Genomic DNA, 27,525 nt, shown 5'->3' with positions numbered 1-27,525 from the left:
TTGTTACATGCACTATGGATCATAAACACATGGCATAAAACTTTATAGTGGTGTTATTGCAGACGGTAATAGCCAGCTGTCTGCTACTCTATGTGGTGGTACAATATAGAAACATTGACCTAAATTTTCTTCTATGTCCCATAGCATACCTCCAAGAGCGACCCTGCTGTGCTGAACCATCCAGCCATCCGACGCTTCCTGGAGTCTCCTTCCCGTTCTTCTTCCCCTCTCAACCAGGGCTCTGATACTCCATCGTTGGTCCAATCAGAGTCCGAGTCTCTCTCACAGCAAGGAGATGGTGCTGAGAGGAATGGAGAAGGATCTTGGAGAGAGGACAGCAGCAGGCAGGAGCGCAGACCCGGACGCAACACAGGCAAAGTAAGTTCAGCTGGCAGAAATTGTGGAGTTCTTGACTGTTTGATGATGTTACTAAAAGCATTGCCGTTGTTGTTGCCGTAGGACACATTCGGTGTACCATCGTCTGCAGGCGCAGAGCAGAGAGTGACCTACCACTCTACTGGGGACGATGCATCTAGACTTTATGTGAAGAAGACAATCGTAGTAGGAAATGTATCCAAGTATGTAACCAAATTAAAAAATGTCTGTCATTTTTTTGGTGACTAATTACATTGTAACACACTTTTCAGATTAGAACTCAGAATTGAAAAGAAAGTGTTGTTGAAATAGATACTCTTCACGTGGGAAGCCTGGTGTTTTGTCTTAGAATTTCAGAAACACACAATTTTGGGAATAAATGAAATGTAAAAATTTTTAATAAGAAAGTCACTTAAGCTTCGGGCAGGTATTGTAGAAAAGGCTGCCTACCTGCATTCAGTGTTGTCTATTTTTTTTTATTTTTAATCAGTCTTGGAGGAAAACACAAACTGCGATGGACTTGCTTGTAAACTACTGCATGTCTCTTATTTTGAAAGTTCAGTTATCATTCATATATCACTCAGTTATACCACAAATCGGCCATCTTGAACCGCAGCTGGTTTAGGGTTCATGTGCAGGATCAGAAATTAAGTAGAAAGAGAGCTGATTTTATTCATTATTGGCTAAACATTAGAAGAACTGTGGCAGTCGGGGTTTTGTTTTTCTTATTTTATTTAGTCAGCTGAATTTTTCTCATGCATGATTGTGCACTGAAGAGATGAGCCACAAATCAGTTTTCCTGCAAGTGTGGTCTTGAAGAAGATTGAGAATACATTTTACCTAATTTATTTTGCCCCTGGGTGGACAGTTTTCCGTTCCTCAAGACTGCACAGGTAAAACTACACTCAGTTAATAATACGTTGGGATCCCACCTGCCATGATACTCATGAGCATGTTGACCCCAGACCCCATATAAATAGATACTCACTTTTTAATTGTACATTATTACGTAACGTTTTAGCTCTTATGGGTCAGACCACACCTGCTGTTGAACTTGGCCTTCATTTTCATGTTAGCCACACACCTGTAGAGTTTCGTGACTGCATTTTGTATAGTAATGAGGCTTTTATTTTGACAAATGGGCGCCTACCATTCGTCAAAGGTGAGGTTTTTTTGTTCCAGCATGACAGACAGACTCGAGCGGAAAAGGGTGCCAGCGATACTCATCATCAATGAAGCGCATATTAAGTTTAGAAAACTTTGAGATATTTTTTTAGTACACTTAATATTTTAGTACAGGTTTATTAATCAGAAAGGATTTGATCAGATGAGATTTTAAGTTCCTCCAGGCTTCCAACCGGTGTTTGATTTAAGATGGAAACTTTATGACAGAAAATTATTAAAGCGGTGTTGAAATTAGTCATGTAGCACCTCCTTGTCTGTCTCCTCTTTCCAAATACTTTGTAAAGATTTAAAGAAAAAAACACCCCTTCATTTTCAGTCTCACTTTACCTTCCTGCTCTTCATCTTGGGTGGTGTTTAACTCTTCTGTAAACCATCTATGCATTACCTCAATCCAATGTTTTCACTACCTCTGAGATTTTTCTTCGTTGTTTATTATTCTCAGGTACATTCCACCTGATAAGCGGGAAGAGAATGACCAGTCTACTCATAAGTGGATGGTATACGTCAGAGGCTCAAGGAGAGAACCTAGCATCGACCACTTTGTCAAGAAAGTTTGGTTTTTCCTGCATCCCAGCTACAAACCCAACGACCTCGTGGAAGTCAGGTTTGTGCCAGTTTTAGTGAAATGCGTTTTCAAGTGTTTTTTAAGCAGTCATGCAGTTTCATGTACTGATGTTGCAGAATAAAAGAAGTTAGAAAGAATTTAATTAAAGAGAAGAAGGAAGACAAAAAGAAAAAGATTTGTTCTTGCAGTGTTTCGTAGCTCTTAGATAAAATATTTACTTCTAACTTTGTCGTGATAAATAAGTCCTTTGATCCACCTCTTTCCAAGCATCACTTGCCAAAACTGCAAGAATTATACAAACAATATTACATAATAATTCTCAGCTCGGTGAAAATCCTTTAGATCAACTTTTAGCAAACACTGCCCCCTCGTGTAGGTTTGATGATGCAGCGCATTCAACCCCCATCAGTCTCATCGCTTTGTAGAAAATCAATATTTGTCTTACCAAGCAGTAATCACTTCAGCAAAATCTTACAGCTTTTAAGAAAATTAAAAGATGACAAATTTGTTATGCAGATTGTACACACATCATTAGGCAACGTCATTTGCTGCACAGCGAGTCAGCCAGAACTCAACGTCAACAAGACTAATAGCAGGCACACCTAAGTGGTCCAGACTTGCCTTAGCCTAAAGCAGTTAGGTGTATAGATGAGCATCACACACTTAATTTAGCAATCATTCACAAGCAACAGAGGTTAGGTAGCCTTGAAATATGCACTTCAAATGTCTAATTGTTGGCATTACCCTCTAAAAATGGCTCAGGATTTAAGGTTGCCTGCAGCTTCTGAATAAATGATCTCTCTCATCAGTCAGCAGTCCTTATCCTCAGCTGTAGCTTCCCAGCTGTTTGAACTGACAAAGTGCTCACGTTGCTGTTGCAGCAGCTCACAAGCTCCCCCCACGTAACTCAAACCTTCACTCCCAGTGAGCCCTACGCTGATGCTCTCTGCTGACTCCCAGCACAGCCTGACTGTAGATGAAGGGATGAAGTGAAGTGGAAAAAAAACACCTGCTTCACTTATAGGTTGCGCTTGAATACACACATGATACGCAGGCACATGCACATGCCCTTGCAGTCAGATCAATGTCTGTTATGTTGGGATGAGAATGTCAAGCTTCAAAGGAGGAGAACATGTGAGTTTTTCAAGTCATTGATTTTTAGGAGATTCTTAACTCGGTCCAGGCTAGAAAACAGATTAGTTTTTAAATAAAGGCATAGTGATGCATCTTTACTATATATTTTTTTCATCCTGACTTATATTTGAATTTTAACAGTGTTGCAAAATCCAGTTCAAATGTGTCTGTTCTCAGTGAGCCTCCCTTTCATTTAACGCGCCGCGGTTGGGGTGAGTTTCCTGTGAGGATCCAGATCCATTTTAAAGACCCTCGCAACAAACGTATTGACATCATCCACCAGCTAAAGGTCAGAATACTTTACAGACCACATCATCATTCACTTTACTTTTCTCGTTAGATGAGGACTCTTTGTCTTTCCTTGTGCCAATTTTCAGAGCCTATTGTAGACAAGCCAGTGGGTCTGACTTCTACTGCTGAATTTCACATATGTGTAAAGTGTACAGGATTTAGGCAGGAAACTTAAAAGGATTACATACATTCACGTCAGTATTTTATTTTTTGACAAATACACAATATTTGCAGATTTTGCCTCTGGACACCACCACAGTGTATTTAAATTCAGTCAGTGTGTGATTGAAGTGCAGACTATCAGTTTTAACTCAAGGGGATTTCCAAAGATATTGCATTAGCAGTTTAGGAAATAGTCATTTTTGTCCACAGTCCCTCAAAAAGAGGAAGACTCTGAAAGAACTGGACAACTGACTGACGAGCAGCAGAAAGCAACAATAAAACAAACCAATCAGAAAGATGGCAAAAATCCCCAAATCTATAATTTAAAGGTGGTGAACTGATTTGCATGTTGACATCATTGTTACATGATAACAATATAACATAAGAAAGTAAAACTCTTGAGGAGGTAGGTGTATCATTTTCAGCATCTAAAATCAAGACATGCATGTAGGGTTTACAACAAGCTGCAAACCAGTTGTTATACTCAGGAACAAGAAGTGCAGAGTAGACTCCGCTAGAAAAAAATTCAAAGAGCCTGCACTGTTCTGTAAACAGTTCTGTGGATGAAATGAAAAATATGGAGAAGGAGAGCAACAACTCATGATCTGAAGCATACCAAATTACCTGCTGATAGAAGTAACAGGATGCATTCTGTGTGCAGGGCTGTGCTCTCTGCTCACATTCAGACAAATACTGCAGAACTCACCAGACAGCATTTTGCAGAGTAAATAGATAATGACCCAAAAGAGCAAGCAGCGCAAGTTTCTCAAGGCAAAGAAAACGTATTACTTTTAATGGCCAAGTTGGTCACTTGATCTCAACCCAACGATGCTTAATTTACAGTTATTAAATACAAAACTGAAGGCAGAGAGACCCACAAACAAGCAGCAGCTGAAGGTTTGTGCAGTAAAGGCCTTGGACTTCCTAAACAGTTCAATCAAGTCTTTTGATAAACCCCTTGAATACATCAATTAAAACGTTAACTGGGTCAACGGGTTTTATTTGCTGAGCTTCTACCAGTTTTATTAAATATTTTTTCATCTTAATAGCTGAGTGTTTCAGCAAGTTTTCTCCTGTTATGGCTTGCTTTTTTTGCCCCACTGAAAAGCACCTGTCTAGTATCTTTTTTTCAGTCTGCATTACAATCACGTTCGCCTTTTTAAACTAAAGAACTTTCATTGCTTTTAGAAATGCATAGTGATATAGTCCAGTTTGATTTCAGGGTAATTAGATGTTGACATTTCTTAAACAAATAAGTAATCATAGTAAATTGCACTAAAATGTGTTTATACAGTTCAGTAACTCTGCTGCATAACTTTGCTGTCTATATCCTTTCTTCTGTTTTCCTACAGCTCGACCGAACATACACTGGACTGCAGACGCTCGGGGTAGAAACAGTAAGTTAGAAATGTTCACTTTGTTTCCTGCTATGACTTTTTTTCCCTTCAGAGCTTCACTCTGACGTTGATTTATATTTGTTCCAGGTGGTTGATGTGGAGCTTCACAGGGATTCTCTTGGGGAAGACTACATCCCTCAGCCTTCTTCCTCCAAGGTGACTCACAGAGCAGCCAGCCCCACTTTGACTGCCTCTCTGGCCCAGACTTATGGACGCTGTAGTTCTCCTGTGTCACATGACTCCAGTGTAGACAAAGGTACACCAGCAGATTATTTTTAATAGGGATCATGTACCTGAGGGTGTGTATATACTGGACTGCTTAACAGAAAAGTAGGATTGTTTATTTTCTCTCCATAAAACTAAACCAGAATCAACCAGTTTTCAGTGGTTTCTTGGCCTTACAATCATTTTATGTCAGCTTATTATCAAAACCAGATGATGTTCAATAAAAATTGTTCTTCCATCTGCAGTTTTCATAAAGACAGAGTCGGGGAGGCCTGCAGGTGTTCATAGCGCAGGCCTTGCTGCTGGTGAACACACTCCAACACGGCCCAAGGCCGGTGACAGAGTCACTCTGGGTTCCCATGGCAACTCTGCCTTCCAGCCTATCACAGCAAGCTGCAAGATTGTTCCCCAAGGACAACCACCCAGTCCTGCTGAGTCTCCTGGGAAATCATTCCAACCAATCACAATGAGCTGTAAAATAGTTTCAGGTACGTGTCTCCACCCACTGTCCTTGTAAAATTGTCATATTGTTTCTAAAGAATCCAATTCATCATAAATAAGATGGTCTAAGTTTACACAATAAAGATGCCCTGTGATTATAACTTCTTTATTTCAGGTTTTGTTGAGGTGAAATCTGTAAATCACTAAGAAGTGTTGACAGCAAACGCCTCACTGACATTGAAGTTTGATGACATTATTTTTCCATTTGCTTGTAATTTCAACATATTGTTTCCCAGCACTGACACTGATTCTCAGCTTAGTGAAGTTGGTATGAATACATTCATTGTTAGGAAGATGCAGTACTGCTCAGTAGGGGTTGACAAAAGCTTCTTTTGTGTTCCCACAGGCGCATATTTCTTGCATTAGCCAAACAAAGTACATAAAAATAGAAAAACGCCATTATGTTTTAATTCAGATTTGGAAAACTGCTGATTATAGTTTCGAATGTCTGTAAAGGCAACTGTAAACACAACACAGAGAATGGAAACAGTGGCAAAAAGGTCATGTGACATGAATTTTATCTTTCGATAACATATTTCAGAGCCCCTTTTAAAAATGAGAAAAAATAAGTTTCATAAAAAATTAAGTCCAAGAGAATTACTCATACAATAACTGCCCTACTTCCTCCCCCACAGGGTCACCCATCTCCACACCCAGCCACTCCCCGCTGCCCCGCACACCCACGACCTCCACCCCTGTCCATTGCAAGCAGAGCTCATCCTCTGTGCTCAACAATCCTTATATCATTGTTGACAAACCGGGCCAGGTTATCGGCATGGCTTCCTCATCCGCTGCCTCCACAGGTACACTTCTCCTACTCGGTGTTAAAGTGCTGCTTGAAATCGGAAGTGGACCTGGAGCAAAATTGAGAAGCGGTGTCTGAGCCGCCCACATGGGATATAAAAATGGCTGTGAAAAATCCGCTTTATAGCAGGACAGACGATGAACAGTGCCCTTAAGACTTCTCTGTTCTCTTTGTTTCTCTCTTTGCACTTTTTTCCCTCTTTAATCCCTTTAAAGTCTACTTTCTAACATTATGTATTCCCTCTTTGCTGTTTTCTTTCTCCCTACCTGCACTCCTAAATTATGACGTGTGGTGAGCCAGCAGGATGGTTGCTAAAGGAGAGGTTACCATGGTAACTGAGTCAATGTGTTTCATGGCCAGATTAGGGGGCTATTCGAGAAGACCCTGCACTCCAAACAGTTTTTTCCTCTCTATGTGATGTGTGTTTGTAAGTCCCCATAAAAAGATGAGTTTTATTGCCATCTGAGCATTTTGCGCATCATCAAGCAATCATCTTGCATGATGATAGTCATTGTGTTTACTTCCTCTCAGCACCAGCATCAGGTCATATTCCACTTAGGAGCTCTTTCCTGTAGATTGCTGTCTCACACCCACTCAGCTACTCCTACACTTCCTTCACAAATGCACTGCTCACCCAGATTCGGCAACAAGGTTAGAGTGTTCTTAAATTATGTTTTATCAAAGTGGATGAGATAGATGTGGGTGTTTTGGCTGATTCACCAGTCCTGCAGTAAAACTGATTTTAATGCAGTGAGTAAGGAACAAAACTTTGGTGGGGCTCAGCTCTGCGCGTCAGTCAACCCTGAGAGGAAACAGTCACCTGGCACCACAGTGGCCTCGATATCTCTCGAAAAGCTGACAGGAAGGGTGGTGAATCCTCACCCTCACCTGTGCTGTGACTTATTGTGTTTGTATGTTTGTTAATTATTCCACAGGAAGCCCATCCACTAAACAGTCTGCTACTCAGGGCACTCGCTCCCCAGCACCTAAAGTTCACACTGGCACCTTCCTGTCCTCAGGGATGAAGGTGAGTTGGTAGAGCCTTACTGGGTTACAACCTTAAACGTGACAAACATTATCCATTTTTACTGCCCTGTCCTCTAACTATGAAGATAGTCCTTGTATTATTTGTGTTTAAAGCAACATTAACAAAGCAGTGTGATATTAATAGTAAGCCAGGGTGCTATCTTCAGCAGCTGTGAGTGCCTTGGCAGCTATTTAAATAGGACATAGTTCTGAGGATGGGGGAGGGGGAGCTTTGCAGAGAGAATTGCACAGTTCTTTTTCACGCAAAATGTGTCGTTAGCTTGCTTTAATGTCATCCTACTCGCACATGCTAATGATCCCTTTATTGTCCACAATGAGCGAAATATGATCTGGCCTAAAATTCCTGTTTTATCACATTGGAGCTCTGATTGGTTCAGATTCTTTAGTTTTCTCTGTTGTAAACTACAGACATCTGCTCTCACACTGAAAGGCACCCCAGATGAGGACATATGGGGAATATCAAAACATGGACCCGATGAATAAATGATGATGCTGATTTTACGAAATCTGTTTTAAGTAACATCTTTTCTTGCAGCACTGCAGCCTGCTGAAAAAAGAATAATCAGATCTTTCTTTACAGTCAGAGTGCATCGTATTAATCATTTATGTGATGTTTTCTTTTAACCAGACAATGTAATTGGTAACTGATATATAGCAGCTGCATTATTAACCCGCTGTGGTTTCAAAGCAGTGCGGAGTTGTGTTTCGAGTCCCTCTCTCCATGTTTCCCGTGCAGGTTATTATCAAGCAAGAGCCAGGGGAAGTTTCAACACAGCAACAGCCGATGGTTTCCACAGTAACCAGTCAGCAACAGCAAGCTAGCGCTACAGCAGGACACCAGTTTGTCGCAGTGAAGGGGGGTCACATGATCTCCATGTCGGCCCAGAAACAGACTGGTGGAGGGACAGGGGCCACTAGTAGCAAGGTCAGTTGTCACCCAGACAAACCTGCACAGACGCAAACCTGCAATGATAAGTACGTATGTGTGCGGCCACAGTCATTTAAAAAAAATAGTTTCTTCTCTTTCTTCTAGATGTTGGGTATTCCTGTTAGCTCAGGGCTTCAGTCTTCAGTCAAACAGGTTGCTATCAGCAGTGGACAAATTCTGGTTGCCAAGGGCAACCCTTCTGTCTCCAAGGTGATGAGTGGAAAGCAGGTTTTGGCTCAGGGAGTTGCTAAAGCCATCGTCAGTGGAGCCAGTGGCATTTCTGGACACCAGGGTACCAAGGCGGCTGGTGGTTCAGGTGGCAAGAGTGGAGGTCAGAGATTAAATACACTCGCACACACACATAAAAGCACAGTTTCATTTTATAGCAGCCCAAGTTGTTGTTACAATTTCAAATCCCATCCTGGCTGTTGGTAGAATTACATGATCTTTGATCCCCGATTTAAAACCACAGTATGAAATACCCCCCGAATGACAGAATGGTTGCCCCATGCACTCAAACACAACATTACATTACATCGTAACCTAGTTGATTTCTGTATAACAGTGCCTGCTGTATCAAAAACGAATGATGCTACAATAGTGAAAAGTATTGTCATGTTTTCACTGTGACAAGTTTGGTATTAAAGGATTCTGGTGACATGCCAACTCCATCCATTCATCCATTTTCTTAACTGCTTATTCAGTTCAGGGTCACTGGGGTGCTGCAGCCTTTCTCAGCTGTCATAGGGAGCAAGGGAGTTATTCAAGTTGGACAGGTCGGCAGTCTGTCACAGGGATAACACAGAGACACAGACAAGCATTCACACTCTGTTCTGCTCTGGGTTTAACTTTGACTCTGGTGGGGGGACACTTCAATGGGGTCATCAATGTTTGTTTGTTTTTTGTTTAGTTTTTTTTTGGTTGTGTGTTTTTTCTTTTTCCTTTTTTTAATAGTTGAATTACATTTAGAAACAATGTGTCTCTACCCTATATTAATATCATCTTCTTTATTTAAAATGTTTGCAGTTTTAGAGCTGAGTGAGTAATCATTATTATTTCTTTTATTCTGTGTTTGTTCCTAGTGATGGCTACACTTCAGCTGCCAGCCAACAACTTAGCCAATCTGGCCAATTTGCCACCAGGTACCAAACTCTACCTGACCACCAACAGCAAGAACCCCTCGGGGAAAGGAAAGCTGCTCCTCATCCCACAGGGAGCAATCCTCCGGGCCTCCAGTGGAAGTGAGACATGTTGCGTCCTATATTATTAAATATATAATAATAATAGTAAATAATATTTTTATACAGCCACTGTTTAAAAAACCCATATCAGTTTCCATTGACATGGTATTGCTCCTTTTGTGTCAGTGTTTTAGTCACATGCTTTTCTCAATCCTATTCATGTTTATTAAGACCAAGCAAAGGGTTTGTTTGTTTAAACTGCTCGTAGTCAATCTTTGTTGGATGTGTCACCATGTTTTAATAGAACTCTGTGACAGTGTATCTTTGTAGCAGCAAAATGGAAAATGCAGGTTAGCGTTGTCATGTTTTATATTGCAAGGACCTGCAAGATTATAGTGTATTTCATGAATTAATGTAGAATAATTATTCTAAGTTTAATATCCCAAAGTATAGCTTTACCACTTAAATATGGTTTCCAGGACAGTCTCTGTGGATTACAGTATGTGGGTATTTAATATGCAAGAAAACCTGCAACATGTGAAGCTGCACAACATTTTCTAGCAGGTGTATAATGTCATAAATTACTAGGTGTTAGAAATAGGCATTTGCCTGGAGCGGGTAGCTTACTCAACAGTGTTGATAGAAACTGAAAACAATGCTTGATTTTGTTGGCAGCTCAGTATTTGGGGTCAGCATCCCAGGCAAAAACCTTTCACTGCGACATTTTCATCCATGCCTCCAAGTTGTAGACATCTGTATTAAAAAATATTTTGGCTTCCAGCTCGTCATAAAGTTTGGAAAAAGAAATCCACTTCTGAAGTGACTCTACAACTTGAGGCATGTTAGTGCCAGTTACAGATATTGGCTGCTGCTGGACAGTGAGTCAGTTACAGTCATCTGTTTTTCTGCTTAAAGACATTTGGATTTTCACAGCAGTAAGCCAACATTGCACTGCCCTGCTCTGCTTCACAATCGTGCCTTTGCCCTTCTTTGAAATGGCAGCACTGATACTCTGGATTTTTCATATGAAATGAGACTGATCTATGTGGATTTCTGTAATTTAGGTCAGCAGTCCCAGAACAGCTCATCAGCGGTCTCTGGGGGCTCTCACAACTCCTCCTCCTCTTCCTCTTCAAGCAATCTACCTTCCAACCTCTCCTACACATCTTATATCCTTAAACAGACCCCACAGGTGGGTAGACCCACTTTTTCTTTACTAACGACAAATGCAGTCACACACTGGCACAACATCATTTGTGGCTCTGTATGTATCTCATCTTTGCTTATTAGAGTGTTCATATTTGACTGACCTGTTCTTAATGTGTGTGTGTGTGTGTGTGTGTGTGTGTGTGTGTGTGTGTGTGTGTGTGTGTGTGTGTGTGTGTGTGTGTGTGTGTGCGCACGCGCAGAGGTTTCAAGTTTCCACATAGACACTGGGTCCTGCTTTCCTAATAATGATCATCTTTTTTTCTGTAAAATTTCATGTCAGTCTCTCTTATGAGCCAAAGAGCCGGCGCACTCCCACATTCTAATTAGGACCTAGAGGATCAATTGACCTGGAGGGCTAATTGAATTTTCCGTGGCTATAATGTTATAAAAAATTAAAATGTAATGGAAGCATTGTACTGCTTAAAATAGTCATACTGTGCACATCATGTAACCTTGTACTGTATGTAATTTAAAGTCTAATATTGGTGATATATTAAGCCTGGCTGATCCTGTGTGGGTTTACTAGGCTGACCTGAAACCAGTTTTTATGGCCTTTGAATACAATAAGTCTGTAAGATTTTAGACAAAAACAAATTTTGTTTTTAGTAGTTACACCACTGTAGTGACTGATTTTGTGTGCCTGTTTGTATCCAGTAACTGAACACTTTGTTGGTTGGCTCTGTTGGTTTGAAATAGGTGACTGGCCTGTTTACTGAAGAATATCCCCGGTCTTTGCCTCGAGAAATTCTTGAGTTGCTCTTGCATTATGTTTTGCCGTATATGCATGAACTGTCAAAGAATTACAGCCGTTCACCACTAAAAAGGTGCTCAAAAGTAACTGGACTGACAGAATCAGCATCACGTTTACTGCAAAGTTTGTACACAAACAAGGAATTTCTCTTGGTGTCATGGTTCAAATACAGAGGTACAGAGAGAGAGGCTAACAGATAGTTTTATGGCCAGATGATGCCTAGTTAATGTCCTTAGTTATTTCATGATGAATTAAACATATAAAATTTGTGGAGTTGAGTCCAGGCAATGAAATTGTATTGGACTGTGTCAGAAAACACCTGAAAGAGCCCGCCTACTTCTGGGGGGAAAACTTGAGACCAATGTGAACCAGACTCATGGGTAGTAAGTAAAAAAATAGAGGAATTTGCAAAACAGATGGCCGGTGCTCCACAGAGAAAATGGATAATGACCTAAAGCATACTGCAAAAGCAACCTAAAAGTATCTCAAGGCAACGAAGAATAAATATTTATTATTTATAGAACAAGCTTTTCAGTTATTTAATTTAAAACTAAAGGTAAAAAGACCGTGAAACAAGCAGCAGCTGAAGGTGGCTGCAGTAAATGTCCAGGGGTTCTAGACTTCTGACTGCAAAAAATGTCATCCAGTCATTGAAAACAAGCATTACACTGGAACATATTTTAATTTTCAGCATTTGAATGTGGTGCACTTTGTATAAAAATGCCTGTAAATCCTAAACAGTTAAAGCGGGACTTTTAAGCTCCTTGAATTAAATCTGATAATCTGTACAGTCACACACTGATTTAAAATCCACAGTGCTGGCGTACAGAGGCAAAATTAAACAAAAATCATTGTCCAAAAACTCTTGGACCTGACTGTGTGTCATTAGAGCTGCACTTTAGTCATTCTTGTTCTGTTTTCTCAGGGTACGTTTCTGGTCGGTCAGCCCGCACAAGGTTCGGGGAAGCAGGGGAGTTCCGGTTCGGCAGGTCATGCTGCATCATCTCCTGCAACTGCTAGCCAGCAGGCTATTAGAGTGACAGCCGGACAGAAGGCAGCCATCTTGGCTCAGGTCAGTGTGGCGAGTTTACTGTAAGCTGTTCAGTGTGTAACACAAATGCTGCTGTAGTTACTACTGCTTCTGTGTTTCTTAGTTGTTTCTTTGACAGTCTGATTTCGACACAGGCTTGTCTTTTGGGTAATTATCAGCAAAGGTCTTCCAGTTCTGTGATAGTAGGACTCGTGTGGGGTTTGCCAGCTCTTTTGTTCCTGCTCTGCAGTCATTTTCCTCTTTAATATTCTTAATGAAATATTCATTCTTCTTCTCTTCTTTATTTTTACGCATTGCTGTATGTTACTTCACTGATTGCCTCCCTCTTTTGACCACTAAATTATGACTGTCCTGCCAAATCTCAGATTTTGTGGTGGAAATGCTTTTGTATTTTCTTTGACAATGAAATATCTTCAGAGGTCTTTTCTTTTTCATTTGGAAGTATATGGATTAGTGTTGTGCTGGGAATATAATTTCATAACACAGTTCACGGTCTGTCATCCACACACTGAAAGTTGTATTTTGCACATTGTTAGAGGGGCATGCTCATTTCACGATAGTGTATTATAGAAGTATAATTGTTACTAGAAATGTCACTGCATACTCAGCGTTTAAACAATGCTGCCCTTGCAACAGAAATATGGCCCACTCAGCTAAATTTCTTTTTCAGTTTTATAAATGTACAACACCATGTAATTGTAGTTATCAAGCAAGGTGTTATCCAGCAGGACTGCAGTAGTTCTATAAAATAGACGGTTATATGAAGCCTGTGTCAGAATAAACTGGCATAACAGGACTCGGCCAGGATAACCACATCTTTGTACAGGATAAGAAGGCTGTTGTTGCTAGCTCTGCTAACATTGGCCACACTCCACAAACGAATTTGACCACCTAAGTAACGTTATACAGGCTGCAAGCTATGTGCGGATCATGTCTCTCCACGTATTACTTCAGCATTACATTAGTCTAATTTGTGCTAGACTCAGTTTAAGTCGTTGCATCGCCTTAATTCTCCAAAGTAAAACTTTCTAAACTGTCTAAAGATGTAAAACCAACGTGTGATAGATGCACACTGGCCCCGGGCTCATGGCACATTCTTACTGGCAATAAAATTTGCAGTTTTATTGGAGTTTAATCTTTAAAACACTGTCAGACAATTTTTGAAGTGACCATTCAACCAGATCTATTTGTTACCATATTTAGTCTTGTGTGAGAGCGTTAGGCTCAAAATAACAACTTATGTAACATTGTTGTCAGCCGTACTATTTACTATTTTTTTTATTGTTTGGACTAGAGTTAAACTATTTTATCCACGTGCCAGTTTGTTTTAATGTGACGTCTTTTTTAAAATCTGTGTCTGTGTTGGCTGTGTTTTGAAAATTGATATTTATTTAAATTATATTTTATATTTTTGAAAATTAATTAAATGAAAATGTTATCAAGCTTTTTACAATTTTCTTAAATACCAACAGGGACCATCTGTACAGATCGTGTCGCCCTCTTTAATCAATGTAAATTAATCACCAATGACATATGTGGTTATTATCCTAGGCTGATTTTAAGGTGCTTAAGAGAAAACATAATGTGTGCTTGACACAGACTTTTTTCTGTTTAAGGTATTGCGCCATCTTAATTTTAATTTTAAGTTAAAGTTTATATAACATCTCCAGACATCGATCCAACACAGATCCAACAAGAAACAGTATAAACGGTGGATGTAGCTACCAAGTGGTCATCCTCTGGTTTTTGAAGTTTTGTTTGGAAGAAAAAAGATCAGCATTTTCACTTGGTTTCATCTTGGTTTAAAAAAAATGAAGTGATGAGGAGGGGCAGGTCCAATTGAAGTCATAAGCCAATGAACATACCTAAAAAAATAATGCTCTTTTTCAAAACATAGTTTGACCAAGACTTTTTTTATTCATTGTAAACTGTAACTGAGTCCATAAACTCATCAAGAAAGTGGTTAGAGGTCAAGACAGAAGGCTTTCCCATAGACTTCTATAGCTCCAGAGGTGTTTCTGCAACCACAGCTATCGCCATCTGGTGGCTTTTAGATACACTGCAGGTTGAATGTACTTCCTCACTGGCTTAATTTTTCCAACTGCGAAGCCACATCTATGTTTTATGCTGTTCATGGTTATTAGATCTGGTATTACATATTAACTCTGAAACACAGATTGGAAAACAAAAAACAATATTATTCAAAGATGGCACTCAAACACTACATATGAGTGTAGTTAGTTTTCCATTGGTTCCACTCACAATTTAAATGAGCTGCAACAGTGAAAGACCTGTCCAGGGTGCTGCTGGTGCAAGCACCTGATTCTCCCATGTGCTGCTGAGCTGGAGGTGGACAAGTCCCCTCATGCATTTTAATCAGTCTCACTTTATATAACATTATCATAGCAGTTTCATTTCTTAGTGTTTACCCAAGTGAAAACTGACTTCAGAGTTTTAGTCAGACTGGTGTAGTGTTAGTTATTTTACAGGGTTTTTTTCTGATTTAAAAAATGGCTTCCATTATCATTTTCATATGAAATGGTCTATAAATACAATAATTACATTGTTGTATTACATTGGTGTGCTGCTCCTGAACAGTGCAAAACTCAATAATATCATTGGTAACAAATGTAAAAGTGATTCCTTACTATTTACTGGCAACATGGCTACTGTGGAAATAAAGAAAAAAGTCTATGTGTGTATGTTTGTCAGAGTTTAAATCTTTTTTTCTTTTGATAGATTGTGAGTTTTCACCTCATGCCTCCTTGACAACTTCAGCATGCTGCACGTGGGCTGCTGCTGCTGATGTTCTAAGTGGGTAATTGCTCGTCCTCTAATTGACAGGTGGTGGGCAGCTCCCAGGGTGCACAGGTGAAGTTGCCTGACGGCTCAGTTAAAACAGTAACGGCAGCGGGAGCAGGCCACTTGTCCAAGCCGGGCACCACCACGTTAAGGATGACGGGTGGTGTCATCACCGCTGCTAGCTCCACGCCTGGCTCTGTCAGCAGTGCGAGCCAACAACAGGCGAGTTTCACAGTTTTTATTTACATCCCTTTTATTCTGCATGGCAGATGTCCCTATGTAAGAGTCACATTAAACCAAAGAGCTGTAAGCATTTCTTTTATGGTTGCAAGCTAGTTATGCTGTTTTTAATTACGCTGGATTTCATACCCACGTACAGATGAGGACACAATTATTAGCCTCCCTTTGAAAATGTATTTATTTTTCTAACACAGCTGGAAGGAATTTTTAACATCCTAGTTTTATTTTTTGGATGCTTACATTATTTTATTTTGTGCACAGAAAGAAAATTATTTCACCGAAAATTAAAAATTACCAGGGTCAAAATTCTCAGCCACACTGATGCTAATGGTCAGTTGTGACTGGATAACAGCCTGCAGTCACTTGTTTTAGCTTTGAAATTCAAACTCAAGTCCTCCTGAGCAATCCCAGCCCATTCCTCTTTGATGAATCTCTCAAGATCCTCCAGATTTGGTGGTCTGCTTGGTCTTCAGTTAGCCCCACGCATTGGAGTGGGCAGGCGAGCGGTGGCATGAACAACCATCTTTGTGAACACGATAATTTGAGAATGAGGGAACATAGGATTTTCAAATTAATACCATTGATCCATCTGCTAAAAGTCTGACGAGTTTGAAAAATGTTGATTTTGACTTCAAGGTTTCTGAAAATCTTGTAAACACAGTAATTCGAGGCAGGTGACAGCTAAGATTTTCAAACTTATACCAGCAATAGTTCTTATCTGCTGGGAGACTGAGGTTTAGCACTGGTGGCTTCTAGTATTTTTCTTGGTCTGCAAACTCGCAGTCCATTCCTGTGCAGGGTTCTGATGATTGTCCCACAATTCACGACTTGGCGAAGTCATTCACTAGTGTCCTGGCAGCTCTCACTAGTGTCCTACCTCTGCCAGGCTTGTTCTGTACTGTGAGGCTCTCTGAATTTACTGATGATACTTCTCCATCTCTTGCCTTGTGAGCACCAGTAATTCTTTTTTGCAAGTCTAAACTGATTTCTTTTGGGGTTTTTTGTTGTTTTTTGGCATGATGCTTTCTCAGGTGAAGCTCAAACTCTTGCTTAAGTTTTTATATTGTGTGTAAACTGGAAGAAAGTCCTAATTTTTAACTTGCTTTTACAAGCTTTGAGCATTAAAGCACCTCACTGCACATTTGTGGTTTGGCTCAATTTAAAAGATCAGTTTTTGGGGGGTGTTAATATTGATCCTGGTATTTCTGCTATTCAGAGCAAATAGAAATAATTGATGCGTTCTAAAGGAAACCTTGCTCTGTCCAAAAAGCATTTAGGAAAATTTAATTCCCCTATGGAATTAAAATCCATGGAGGAATTAAAATTTTTCAATTCAATAGGGGAGCTAAAGCTTTTATGCTCATCTTTAAATCTGGTATTATAGATACTAGAAGCACCCTGATTTTGCAAGAAATAACACATTTTTGTATAAGTGGAATTGGGGAAAAAAAGGCAGTAGAGATACACAGAAAACAAATGATCCAGCCTGAGTGCAGTGGCTCGCATGTGTAGGCACGCTGCTGTGTATATTCATAAGCATCGGTCTGAGTTAGGATGATTACATCTTTAGAGTCAGTAGCTAGGCATCATAAAACAGAGAAATTGCAACACATAAAAAGATTTACTCGGAGATCCAACAAACAAGCCAAAGAGGGGGAACTTCTCTTTCTGAGGACTCTCTGTGAGGAAAAATGGACTCTTTTGTTTCTGAGATTCCATAAAACCAGTGACCTGATCAGCACAGCTCATTCTGAGAGCTGCGTGGCAATAGAAAACAAACATCAGCAGAAAAAAGAATACACCAACTCTCCTCCAGGCACAGCCACAGCAATCTTCTCTCACATATACACTACAGTGTTTTTGCAAATGGACTTGGTCTGTGATATTTTTCATATTTATGAACACGTTCGCTGTTGTGCAGCTCCAGATAAGGTGAAATGCTGCTGTATATGTTTTTATACCTCACTTTATTAGCTATTTTGAAAGAAGGGATTTGTAAATAAGTGTGTTGTTTAATGAAACCATGGTCTGCCATCCATTGTGAGAACAGGTTGGACACTTGAGCTTTTGCTCACTTTGGTTAGCTCATTATCAGAAACGTTAAAGGACATAAAAGAGTCTGTGTTTGCTTATTTCCTGCTTGACACGTGTGTTTCCGTGTGTCTATGCAGGCCCTCGATGGTGGGAAGTCTGCTTCTCAGCATCACTCACTCCTGATGGCAGCCAACCAAGCAGCAGTAATCAACGCAGCAAAGAACACCAGCGCCGCTGGTGGGGGCAGCAGCTTGTCGAAGGCAGCAGTGGCCTCCTTGGTGAAGGGTGCTGGAAACCCTGCTGCCATCGCAAAGACTGCTGGAGGTTCAGCTGGTGCTGTAGTAACAGGTGCAAAGGGGATCACCAATATGCCTGTCATCAGCATGTCCAAAGGTGTGGGTACTGTTGTGGGTGTGCCCAAAATCAGCAGCAGCGGCGCATCCCTGGTTTCTGCAACTTCGTTAGTCAGTGGAGTGGCAGCCGCCGGAGGAAAAACTGGTGCTGCTCTCTCGGGTAGGCAGAAATAAGCCTGTTTCTGCATTAACTGTCAGGTTAAATGTTAATGCATTACTCGAATAAACAGAGCACCTATGTTTTTGTTTTGTAAAGGTATGCTGAAGATCCATTCTGGAGGTTCCAGCTCCCAGCAGACTGTCTTAACCATTCCTGCCAACCAGCTCAAGCAGCTGGGAGTTGGAAGTGGGTCCGGCGGACTGCAGACCATCTTCATGCCTGTGGGGAAAGGTGAAATAAACCCACAACAAAACAGTGAATTCTAGATTAATAAACTGGGTCCTCCATGATAACACAAGATACTGCACAAACAAAGGTTGCTTTGTTGGAGTCTCACTTATTTTTAATAAGTGTCTGAGGGTAAATCTTAAAATATACAAAAAATATGCAAAATGTTTTTCCTCATATGATTTACAGTGTGAGAACAGTTACTTTACGCTCTAAACTGAGTTTATGTTCCTTCGTTTAAAGATGGCAGAATGATTTATTTACAACACGCAGGAAAACAGATTTTCATTATTTCACAGTTTTCCTAAGTGCAGCTTCTGGAAGACCTGTCATCCTACCCTCTCATTTTTTCATCCACTCGTTAAGCCCGTGTACCTAATGGCCCACAATCCATTCCTGTGTGTTTTACTCTGTTTGTAGTCGTGTCAAAGGGCCCAGTCTCCAGTACTCCTTCCTCCTCCTCCTCCTCTTCCACCACCCCTGGAGCACCTGGAGCTGGAGCCTCCCCAAGTCCTGCCAGCCAGGCCTCCCCCTCCCTTGCCCTGCCTCTGGTACAAGGTGAGGGGTCCATCCTCACTCCACCCGCTCTCCTCTTCTTTTCCACTGTACTCCCAAACTCCTCTTTCTTTGCATATAAAATTATTTATTTTGCTTAGAAGCACATTAGGCTGTAACTAATAAACTCAGATCCCATCCCTGTAGTCTCATCATTTTCTTTTATCTCCCAATTTAAAATATATAGTATGCATACTAATAAAGCAGCCGTCTCTAACACTTGCTTTCTTCCACAGTGAAGACGGAGCCAGGTGCTGGCACAGCTGTCACAGCTGGTCCATCACCCCCGGTGACTATTCCTGCCCCCGCTTCTTCTGTCCACGTTGCCTCTGCAGCTACCACAGTCAAACAGGAACAAGGGGCAGAAAACTCATTGCACGACCTCATCAAGTAAGGGCAGGGACCTGTTACAATCACATACAGTGAGTGTATACATGAAAGCTTCTTGGCACCTGACAGCTGTGATTGTCTTCTCCTCAGCACTGAGCATATAGAAACCATGATGCAGCTGCTGACAGCTGTGGTGAAGAAATTCCCTCTAATTGTGCCAGATAAGAGTAAGTGAGCTCGCCTTTCATTTGATGTATGTAAAGGAAAAGTTTACATCAAAAAAGGAAAAGCTGTCTAAAAATTTGACACACTGGTGTATTTCTGTTTCTTTCTATAGCCGAAGACTCACATCCGTTTTGTGCCTCGTCGTCAGAACAGTATTATTCCTGGAATATTGGCAAGCGCAGAGCATCAGAGGTGACCTTTTGTTTTGTGTTTGCTTTTGATGATAAAAATTTAAATTCACAGAAGTGCAGTATCTGGGCTTTCAATCAGAAAGCCTCATTAGAGTCAAAGTGCTGATGAACCAGCAGAGATGTACATGTTTTGTTTTTGGAGCTGTGCAGGCTTGGAGTATATTCAGGCTTTTTTCTGGAAATTATGCAAATGTGTTAAAGTTTTTCTCTCTCTTTTTTTTTAAGCTTTCAAGCTGTCTTTCAAATAAAGAACGCAGGCTTTTTTCTTTTCTCTGTATGGATTTCCTCAGATGAAAGTTTTATTTAATCCCATCTGGGGTGACAGCACTCACTTACTAGCGTTTGCTCTCCAGGTTCCAGCTTGAGGGCGTCTGTGAGTGATAATTTGCAGTGTCTGCAGTTTTGGTGCCTGTGTAATCTCTCTTCATGCAGCATCCCGACTCAGAGAGTTTTCTGCTTGCCTCATGTCTTTCTGTTAGGTCACATATATATCGCTGCCTCTTGTCTCCTGTCATATCTTCATCAGTAGCTCATACAGGCCAACCCATATTGTAGCAGTCTGTTCTCTTTTTCTATGGCTATAAAAAAGGATCCCAGACAAGCCAAGGCATAGTTATTTATATCTACAGGTCACTAATTTACACAGAGGACAGGGGACTCATCACACATCATTACACATTATGAGGACAGGGAACGATTAAGTGGTGTCTACGGGCTGGAGAAAAACTGATTCTGCACAGCAAATCTTTGTGTTTGCTAATGAAATGAAAATCCTATATGCACATCATCCCACCTCAGCAACAATCTGGTAACACTTCAAGGGACTTCCAGGCCCAGCATGACTAACCATCTGGCAAAATGAAAGGAACGAGAGCCATAACTTTAATTTCAGTGTTCATCAGGACGGGAGGAAAACGAACTGCATCTACACACGTTACTCAAGATTCGTCCACTATATTGGTTGTGATCTAATCACCTGTTGCTAGGAAAACATGTATTCATAGGTAGCAGATTGCCACAGTTGCCTGTAGTTTTTACCCCATCACCCTTAAACGGTTGGTGGGTATTGCCGTCACCCTGCCAGCCAGTCAGGCAACATGGACGCTTACGTTGTGAATGCAATAACTCGAGAACAGAGCGATGTTGAAGTTTCAAATTGATATCATTGATGTCTCTACTAAAAATCCCTGGCAAGTTTGAGTCTCAGTAACATCTACGTCAAGGTAGATGTTCTATTCAACAATATGTTGGCAACCAAAGCAATCACAAGGAGGTTTTTAACCAGCTGGTTGGGAATACACCTTTTCATCCTAGCAACAGGTGGTTGCCAGGGGTCTGTAGACCTGCCTGATCGGGGTTTTAGCAGTCACTTTCCCTGCAACTGGAGCGTTGACTCGTGCCTTATTCACTTGATCCTACAGTGTCACATGCCCAGAATGGCAGCCAAGTTAATGCCACTTGCGTTTTACATGTGGGAAAGACCTCAATAGAATAAAATAATAACATCAGATTTCAAAAGACGCTCAGAAAGTCATTTCTTTGCCCAGTTTAAGGATTAATAAGCTTCCCCGTGTTAGACTTCCCGCTAGCCTGCTGCTTCATTAAGGCATCAGAACAGTGAGCTGGCACGATCAATGTCTATTACTCATCCCACCGGAGCATCGAGCAAAAAGCATGCTAATTGCATTTGTTCACACTGCTTTATAAGCGTTTTTTGGATGCAGTAGGCTGAAAGGAACCAAAAGGGCACTTGCCTGTATGTTTATTAGGATAAGGAATATAAAGTATATGTGTGCCATCACACAGTCAAAACTCTTAGTCACCCCAGCTGTGTGTGTGCAGCAACATGACCTGTTTGTGGCTGTACAGCTTGTGATTGATTGATTTCTATTCTCTCTCATCATCTCTCTGGTTTTGGCCTGTGTGCAGCTTCAGCGAGCCGTAGCGGTGAAGCGGGTCGTCCAGGACGTGTTGGATCGCTCGCCCCGTCTCCAGGCCCTCACCCCGCCAAAGACCAGAGAGGTGGTTCAGTGGTGTCGACAGAGGGGTTACACGCCGCCTGACCCCGAACCCCCACAACCCAAGAACGATGACGAGTCCATCGAGGACATTCTCACTCAAATCGATAATGAGCCTGGTGAGTTTGTGCCTGTGTGGACTTGGTCTACATCTTCTACAGGAAGATCGTTTCACTCGGTCTTGTTAAAGCTCCAAGCGGATCAATATTTTCGCCTCAGTGTTGCATGTGTGGGTGTACTGTTTCTGCACCTACCAGTGGATCCAGTAATGCGTCTGCAGACCAGTTGTGTGCGAGGGCGGCCAGTGTTCAGCCTCAGTGCTTTTGTTCAGTCGCATTGTTTAATTTGCTGGGAACTCTTATTAATTCCATCTTTTTGTCTCTAAAGGATGGGTGGCGAGGCCGTTTAGCTCACTGAGCCAAACAACATGATAATCGGTGTTTGTGTTCTACTTGTCTCTGTCTGTGCAAACGTCTTCATTTGTAATTGTTGCGTTGTTGAACTGCTAAAATGAGCAAAGATCTCACAAAAACCCTCCTTCACATGTCTAAGTTTTGCTTTAAACCACACAGCCGCGTATCAAGAATCTGTAACCTGAGAGATGCACCGAAGCAGTCGGCGTTTCTGCTGATGCTGCGGCTTGTGAAATGATGTGTTAAATGAAGGGTACGTGTAAATGTTCCCGCAGAGTGCCCGTCGACCCTGAGTAGCAGCGAGGAGCTGGTGCTGCGTCTTGAGCAGATGCAAGCTCTGCTCAAGACTGAGCCAGAGGAGGCGGATGACGAAATAGTCGACATCATCACGGTGACTCCTCCCTGCCACAAGCTAAAGGTCAAAGAGGAGGAACAGGAGGCTGACCCGGAGCCCAAATTCTTCCTGGGCGCCAGCCTGTCCGATCAGTTTGTCAGTGAAGCAGCTCAGCAGGTTGGGACTCTCTCTGGGTTTGGTTTTGTTTTTTCCCTAAGAAATGTGGAAAAAGTGAAAAAATTCAATCAGTGATTTCTGATTCCTCTCCAGCTTTTAGCAGCTAACAGGAGAGCACCCCACTTTCCCCCTTTTTTTATAAGATGAACACTGCCTCTTTCAGATCGGGGTAACCTTCCAGCCGGTGGAGGTGGAGAAGAATGTGTTCGCTCCAGTAATCGAAGCCATGATTCTAAAGGTTGGTCACTGTACACAAAACAGTAACTCATGAAAAATGTCAAGAAACACTTGACAAACAGTCTGAATATGAATCCTGAATGCTTGTTTCACTTAATCACATTGTGTGTGTGTGTTTGTGCCTGTACGCTGTAGGCTACAGAACAGTTTGCAAGTGACATCCTGAGAGAAGCGCTGGCTGGGGCCTACGCCAAATCCCCTCCAAACAGGTCAGCCTTTTTTTCCTCTTTCCTCTCTAGCATACGACCTGCCTTAAAGCTCCAGTTTTCACTTTATTTTTTATATTTGGGCCTTTTGCAGCCAACTGAGTTAAAATAAAAAACAAAGAGTGAAGTAAAAAAAACAACTTTTTTTTTCTTTTGATGTTTTCTAAACAAATGTTAATATAAAAGCCTGGTGGTAGCTTGTATCTTTTTTTTCACCCTTTATCACAAAAATAGCTAAAACTGTGTGTTAGATGGTGCTAGAGTGGATGGATGCTCTGTTTTTTCATTAAAAAAACAAAACTGTGAGTCACCTTTTATCAGAGGGCGATACATTTTAAAATGAAAACATGTCTGCATGCTCACTAAACGCCACAAACCAAAGGCTGTCCCAAACTGAAAGATACCTCAGGGTGGTGTTTCTGTTCCTCTTGAAGTCATTTCTTGGTTGCATTTGTGTTTGCAGGGCACCAAGAGAGATCACAGCCATGAACATCCACCAGGCTGTCAGCAGCATCCCCACCTGCGACTTCCTCACTAATACACACATGGGTTACCTGGCTAAGGACAACTGAGGCCTCCTCTACTTGACATCGACTGGTTACTGACAATGAGACAAATCGACCGTGTTCGTGATCACACTCGGTCCCGTTGGCTCAGGTTGCACAGCAGTAATAATGTACTGTATTCATTAAGTTGACCATTGAAGGGCTCAGTTTGCTGCTCGAGCAGCTGCGTAGCAGCAAAGTAACAAATGTTTCTAATACTCTGTAACATCTTAGTGCCGGTGCATTGAAGCCTCGTGGGGCTCGTGTTATTGGATTTAGAGAAGTGATTTTGCTCTTGCTTACCTCAAGAAAAGATTATTTTAATTATGAAGTGTTTTCTGCCAGACAGCTAGCTAGTCACTGGGAAAATGAAGCCTGAGTGACTTGCAGGGTTAAATAATAAGATCAGACAGCTGTCCCATCTCCAGTGTACTGCATCTCGCCATCACAATCACTGAATTTTTGGAACTGGCTGAGTCTTTTAGCTCAGGTGAACCACAAATTTAGCTGTTCGGAAACACACTGAGTATTTTTCTATCATTTGGGCAGAGCATACACAGCATTTCTGCTGAAAGTGGCATGGCAACCAGCATTCAGCTTTTGATGTGTTTCACGGTTGCCTGGCAGAGGTAACGTCGAGCCTTGCAAGACAAACAAGCACGCAGGAAGTGTTTTCGAAGGCCCTTCAGATGGGCTAATAGATTCATCTTTTATAGTCTGAAATTAAAGGTGGATTATGCCACAGAGACACCGATGAACTAATATGATGCAGGAGACGGTGTAGTGTGAGAATCATTGTGATTTAGAGAAACTCTTCTGTTCATGAACCCAGCCCTGGCAGCACGCTGAAGTGTTTTTAAGCATTGTGTGTAACAGCTGTGTTGTATCTTATCATGTAATGTATAGTGTATATGACCAGTATATGAAGTATGGTGTTTTCAGACACTGTTTATTTTTCTATCAAATCTCAGCACCTGCGATCAATTACACCCCGACAGTAGTGAGTGTGTGCGTTTGGATGTGTTTGCTGTAGTCCCCACAGAGGTCAGTGAAGTTGATGTGTGTGTCTGTGTGCGTGTTGTGCTGTTGTTTCTGTTTAATGTGCTGCTTTGTATTACGTTCATGTGTGAGAATGAGTGGATGTGTGTCGGGCTGAGTGACTCTGATGCCTGTTAAACCAAATCGTATTAGTGTAGAAGACACCTAAACATTGTATTTTCAATTTCAGTGCAAACCAAAAATATAATCAATATTCTTGTAATGAATTTTAAAAACAATTCTTGCAAACCTGGCTCGTCTTTATTTATTTTTCTTGTCTTTTTTATGTTTTTGATAAATGCAATCATACATGAACAGTGTGCTGAACCCAGGTTAGTGACGCAGGTGCCTGTTACAGGCTACTTATCAAGTAAACAGCTAGTTTCTCAAATTACACACCTGTGCAAGTTTTTAAATGGTTATTAGTGCGACTAATGCAAATATGCTCAGTGTTTGTCTGGACTGTCCACAATAATATTATTTTAAAGGACTGATTTGACTCTTTTTATATACACTCTTAAAAGCCACTTTATTAGGTTCATTCTGGGTTTTACCAACTTTTTCAACGAGGTGCTGGAAACATTCCTCTGAGATTTTGGGCCATATTGACACGACAGCATCACATAGTTACTGCGGGTTTGTCGGCTGTTCATCCATGATGTGAATCTCCTGTTCCACCACATGTCAGAGCTGCTCTATTGGTTTGAGATGTGGTGACTGTGGAGGTCATTGAGTACAGTGAACTTCCTCGTTGAATGTCAAACTTTGTTGAGCCCACGTGATCTGTAACTTCAGTTTTCTATTCTTTGCTGACACAAGTGACACTCGGTGTGGTCTTCTGCTGCTGCCGCCCATCTACTCCAGAGTTGGATGAGTTGTACATTAGGAGATGCTCTTCTGCATACCCTAGTTGTAGTGGCTGCTTCAAGCAGTCTTGCGTTTTTCTTCTGACCTTTGACATCAAGAAGGTATTCTCATCCAGAGAACTACAGCTCACTGCATGTTTTTTCTTTTTTGGTCCAGGCTCTATAAACCCCAGAGATGGTTGTGTGGGAAAATTTCAGATCGGCAGTGTCTAAAAATACTCTTGCCAGCCTTTCTGGCACCAGCAGCATCACTAATTTTAAGTACCTTTCTTCCTTATTCTGATGCTCGATTTGAAGCTGCTCTCATGAGGTCACCTTGAATATGTCTGCATGACTAATATGCAATGAGTGGCTGCCAAGTGATTGGCTGATTAGATATTTGAACTAATAAGCAGTTGAAAAGCTATACCTAATAAAGTGACCAGTGAGTGTAACTGCTCACTTTCTTGCTGTGAATTAGAAGTTGGGTTCAGTTCACCAGAGAGATTAACTGGCTCTTAATTGCAATCAAGAGTGAAAAGGGTAAACATGACTAACAGGGCAATGGGTGGAAGAAATACAACTGAGGAGGCATCTGAAAGTAACAACCTAGCTAATGATCTTTTATTGTCATTTATCTTACATTACTCATTTGCTCTTTTTCTTTAACAACAGATTTACAAAAAAATTGAGACCAACTAATACTTTTTCCAAACTGACAAACCAAATAGATGCTGAGGAAATAAATTATTTTCAAGCAGATTTCTAGCAACACCAAAGGGCAACACAGTAGTCTACGCGGGTAAAGGTCACTTCATCACTGGTGCACACTGTTTGTTTTTTTTGTTTTTTTTATGTTCAGTGAAAGGACCAATCAGCAGGCACACACACAAATTCACACACCAACACACAGAGCAGCCAGTTTCTTGTGCGTTTATGCAAAAACATCCAAAAAAAAAATCAACTTCATTACATGCGTGTTCATTTCCATTGCAACAGGGGCAGGAAGTAGTGTGGGGGATGGGGGGGGGGAGGAAAGAGCTGTCTAACTATCTCCATTTGGGATGCTGAGTCCGTGGCTCCACAGCCTTCCCAACAATACATTCCCTTGCATAGATTCTTGTGTTGTGGAATGAAGTGAGGACATTTCCCGTGTCGACTCCTCAAAGCAGAATGGCAGCAGGCGTCAGATGTTGAAGACCCTCGAAGATCCGCTTTGAAAGACAGCAGAAGGGTTTGGAGGGAGTTTGGTCCTCACCAGATGTTCCTGCAAGACAGATAAAGAGCGAGGGGTGTAACAGCAGTAGTCTTCTAAAGTGGTCAGGGAGATGGGAGCGAGTGCAGCAGCTGTGATGCTCACGCCACACCCGTGAAATGAGAGGACACTGGACGGACTAAGCTGTCAAATAACATCAGGTCTTGCTGTCAGAGTGCTAGCAGTGTGGGCTGGGTTGCTTTTTTCCCTCTTTAGTGCTGATCTGTTCTGCTGATGACAGCTTCCCCCATTCCTCCCAAAAAAAGAAAAGAAAATCTGGCCAGACTTTTAATCTGGGCTTCAGTGAATAAAACATGGAGACATTGACCACACTCTGTTCTCTCTAGCAATTAATAGATCTGCCCGTTATAACGGGCCCAGACTTCTTCAGTTTCTACTTGCATATCTAGCTGAAGTGTGGCAGCTTTTTGTCGGCCAATCAGAGCACAAAATCTTTGGAGAGTCCTTCAGACTGTGGTCCCAGCTCCACTGTGAGTCTGACTACACAGCCTTGTGGGTGGCAGGGAAGGCA

At 41.4% G+C, this 27,525-nt stretch overlaps 2 protein-coding genes across 3 annotated transcripts in view; one reads left to right on the top strand and one right to left on the bottom strand.

Annotated features, from left to right (window-relative positions):
• yeats2 (YEATS domain containing 2) overlaps positions 1–25,146 on the top strand; it is a 26,945-nt gene extending 1,799 nt beyond the window's left edge. The window contains exons 5-30 of the mRNA XM_005721228.1: positions 145–378; positions 460–578; positions 2,003–2,164; positions 3,437–3,548; positions 5,065–5,109; positions 5,197–5,365; positions 5,580–5,822; positions 6,471–6,638; positions 7,576–7,667; positions 8,424–8,612; positions 8,721–8,946; positions 9,698–9,856; positions 10,861–10,988; positions 12,682–12,828; positions 15,652–15,831; positions 18,021–18,396; positions 18,493–18,627; positions 19,045–19,182; positions 19,416–19,569; positions 19,660–19,736; positions 19,847–19,926; positions 21,855–22,062; positions 22,632–22,867; positions 23,031–23,105; positions 23,240–23,313; positions 23,774–25,146. Coding sequence (XP_005721285.1) covers positions 145–378; positions 460–578; positions 2,003–2,164; positions 3,437–3,548; positions 5,065–5,109; positions 5,197–5,365; positions 5,580–5,822; positions 6,471–6,638; positions 7,576–7,667; positions 8,424–8,612; positions 8,721–8,946; positions 9,698–9,856; positions 10,861–10,988; positions 12,682–12,828; positions 15,652–15,831; positions 18,021–18,396; positions 18,493–18,627; positions 19,045–19,182; positions 19,416–19,569; positions 19,660–19,736; positions 19,847–19,926; positions 21,855–22,062; positions 22,632–22,867; positions 23,031–23,105; positions 23,240–23,313; positions 23,774–23,882 — 4,035 coding nt within the window. The 3' untranslated portion in view covers positions 23,883–25,146. The remainder of the gene's footprint in view (positions 1–144; positions 379–459; positions 579–2,002; positions 2,165–3,436; positions 3,549–5,064; positions 5,110–5,196; positions 5,366–5,579; positions 5,823–6,470; positions 6,639–7,575; positions 7,668–8,423; positions 8,613–8,720; positions 8,947–9,697; positions 9,857–10,860; positions 10,989–12,681; positions 12,829–15,651; positions 15,832–18,020; positions 18,397–18,492; positions 18,628–19,044; positions 19,183–19,415; positions 19,570–19,659; positions 19,737–19,846; positions 19,927–21,854; positions 22,063–22,631; positions 22,868–23,030; positions 23,106–23,239; positions 23,314–23,773) is intronic.
• Positions 25,147–26,382: 1,236 nt separating this feature from the next.
• The window catches only part of map6d1 (MAP6 domain containing 1), a 6,951-nt gene continuing 5,808 nt past the window's right edge, over positions 26,383–27,525 (bottom strand). For both annotated transcript variants that reach the window (XM_005721227.2, XM_005721226.2), the window contains one exon: positions 26,383–27,005. In XM_005721227.2, coding sequence (XP_005721284.1) covers positions 26,925–27,005 — 81 coding nt within the window. In that variant the 3' untranslated portion in view covers positions 26,383–26,924. The remainder of the gene's footprint in view (positions 27,006–27,525) is intronic.

Source organism: Pundamilia nyererei, unplaced genomic scaffold (assembly GCF_000239375.1).
Source record: "Pundamilia nyererei isolate P.nyererei 1_Seehausen unplaced genomic scaffold, PunNye1.0 scaffold00004, whole genome shotgun sequence".
Classification (NCBI taxonomy): Eukaryota; Metazoa; Chordata; class Actinopteri; order Cichliformes; family Cichlidae; genus Pundamilia; species Pundamilia nyererei.
This window is presented reverse-complemented; position numbering and strand designations above follow the sequence as displayed.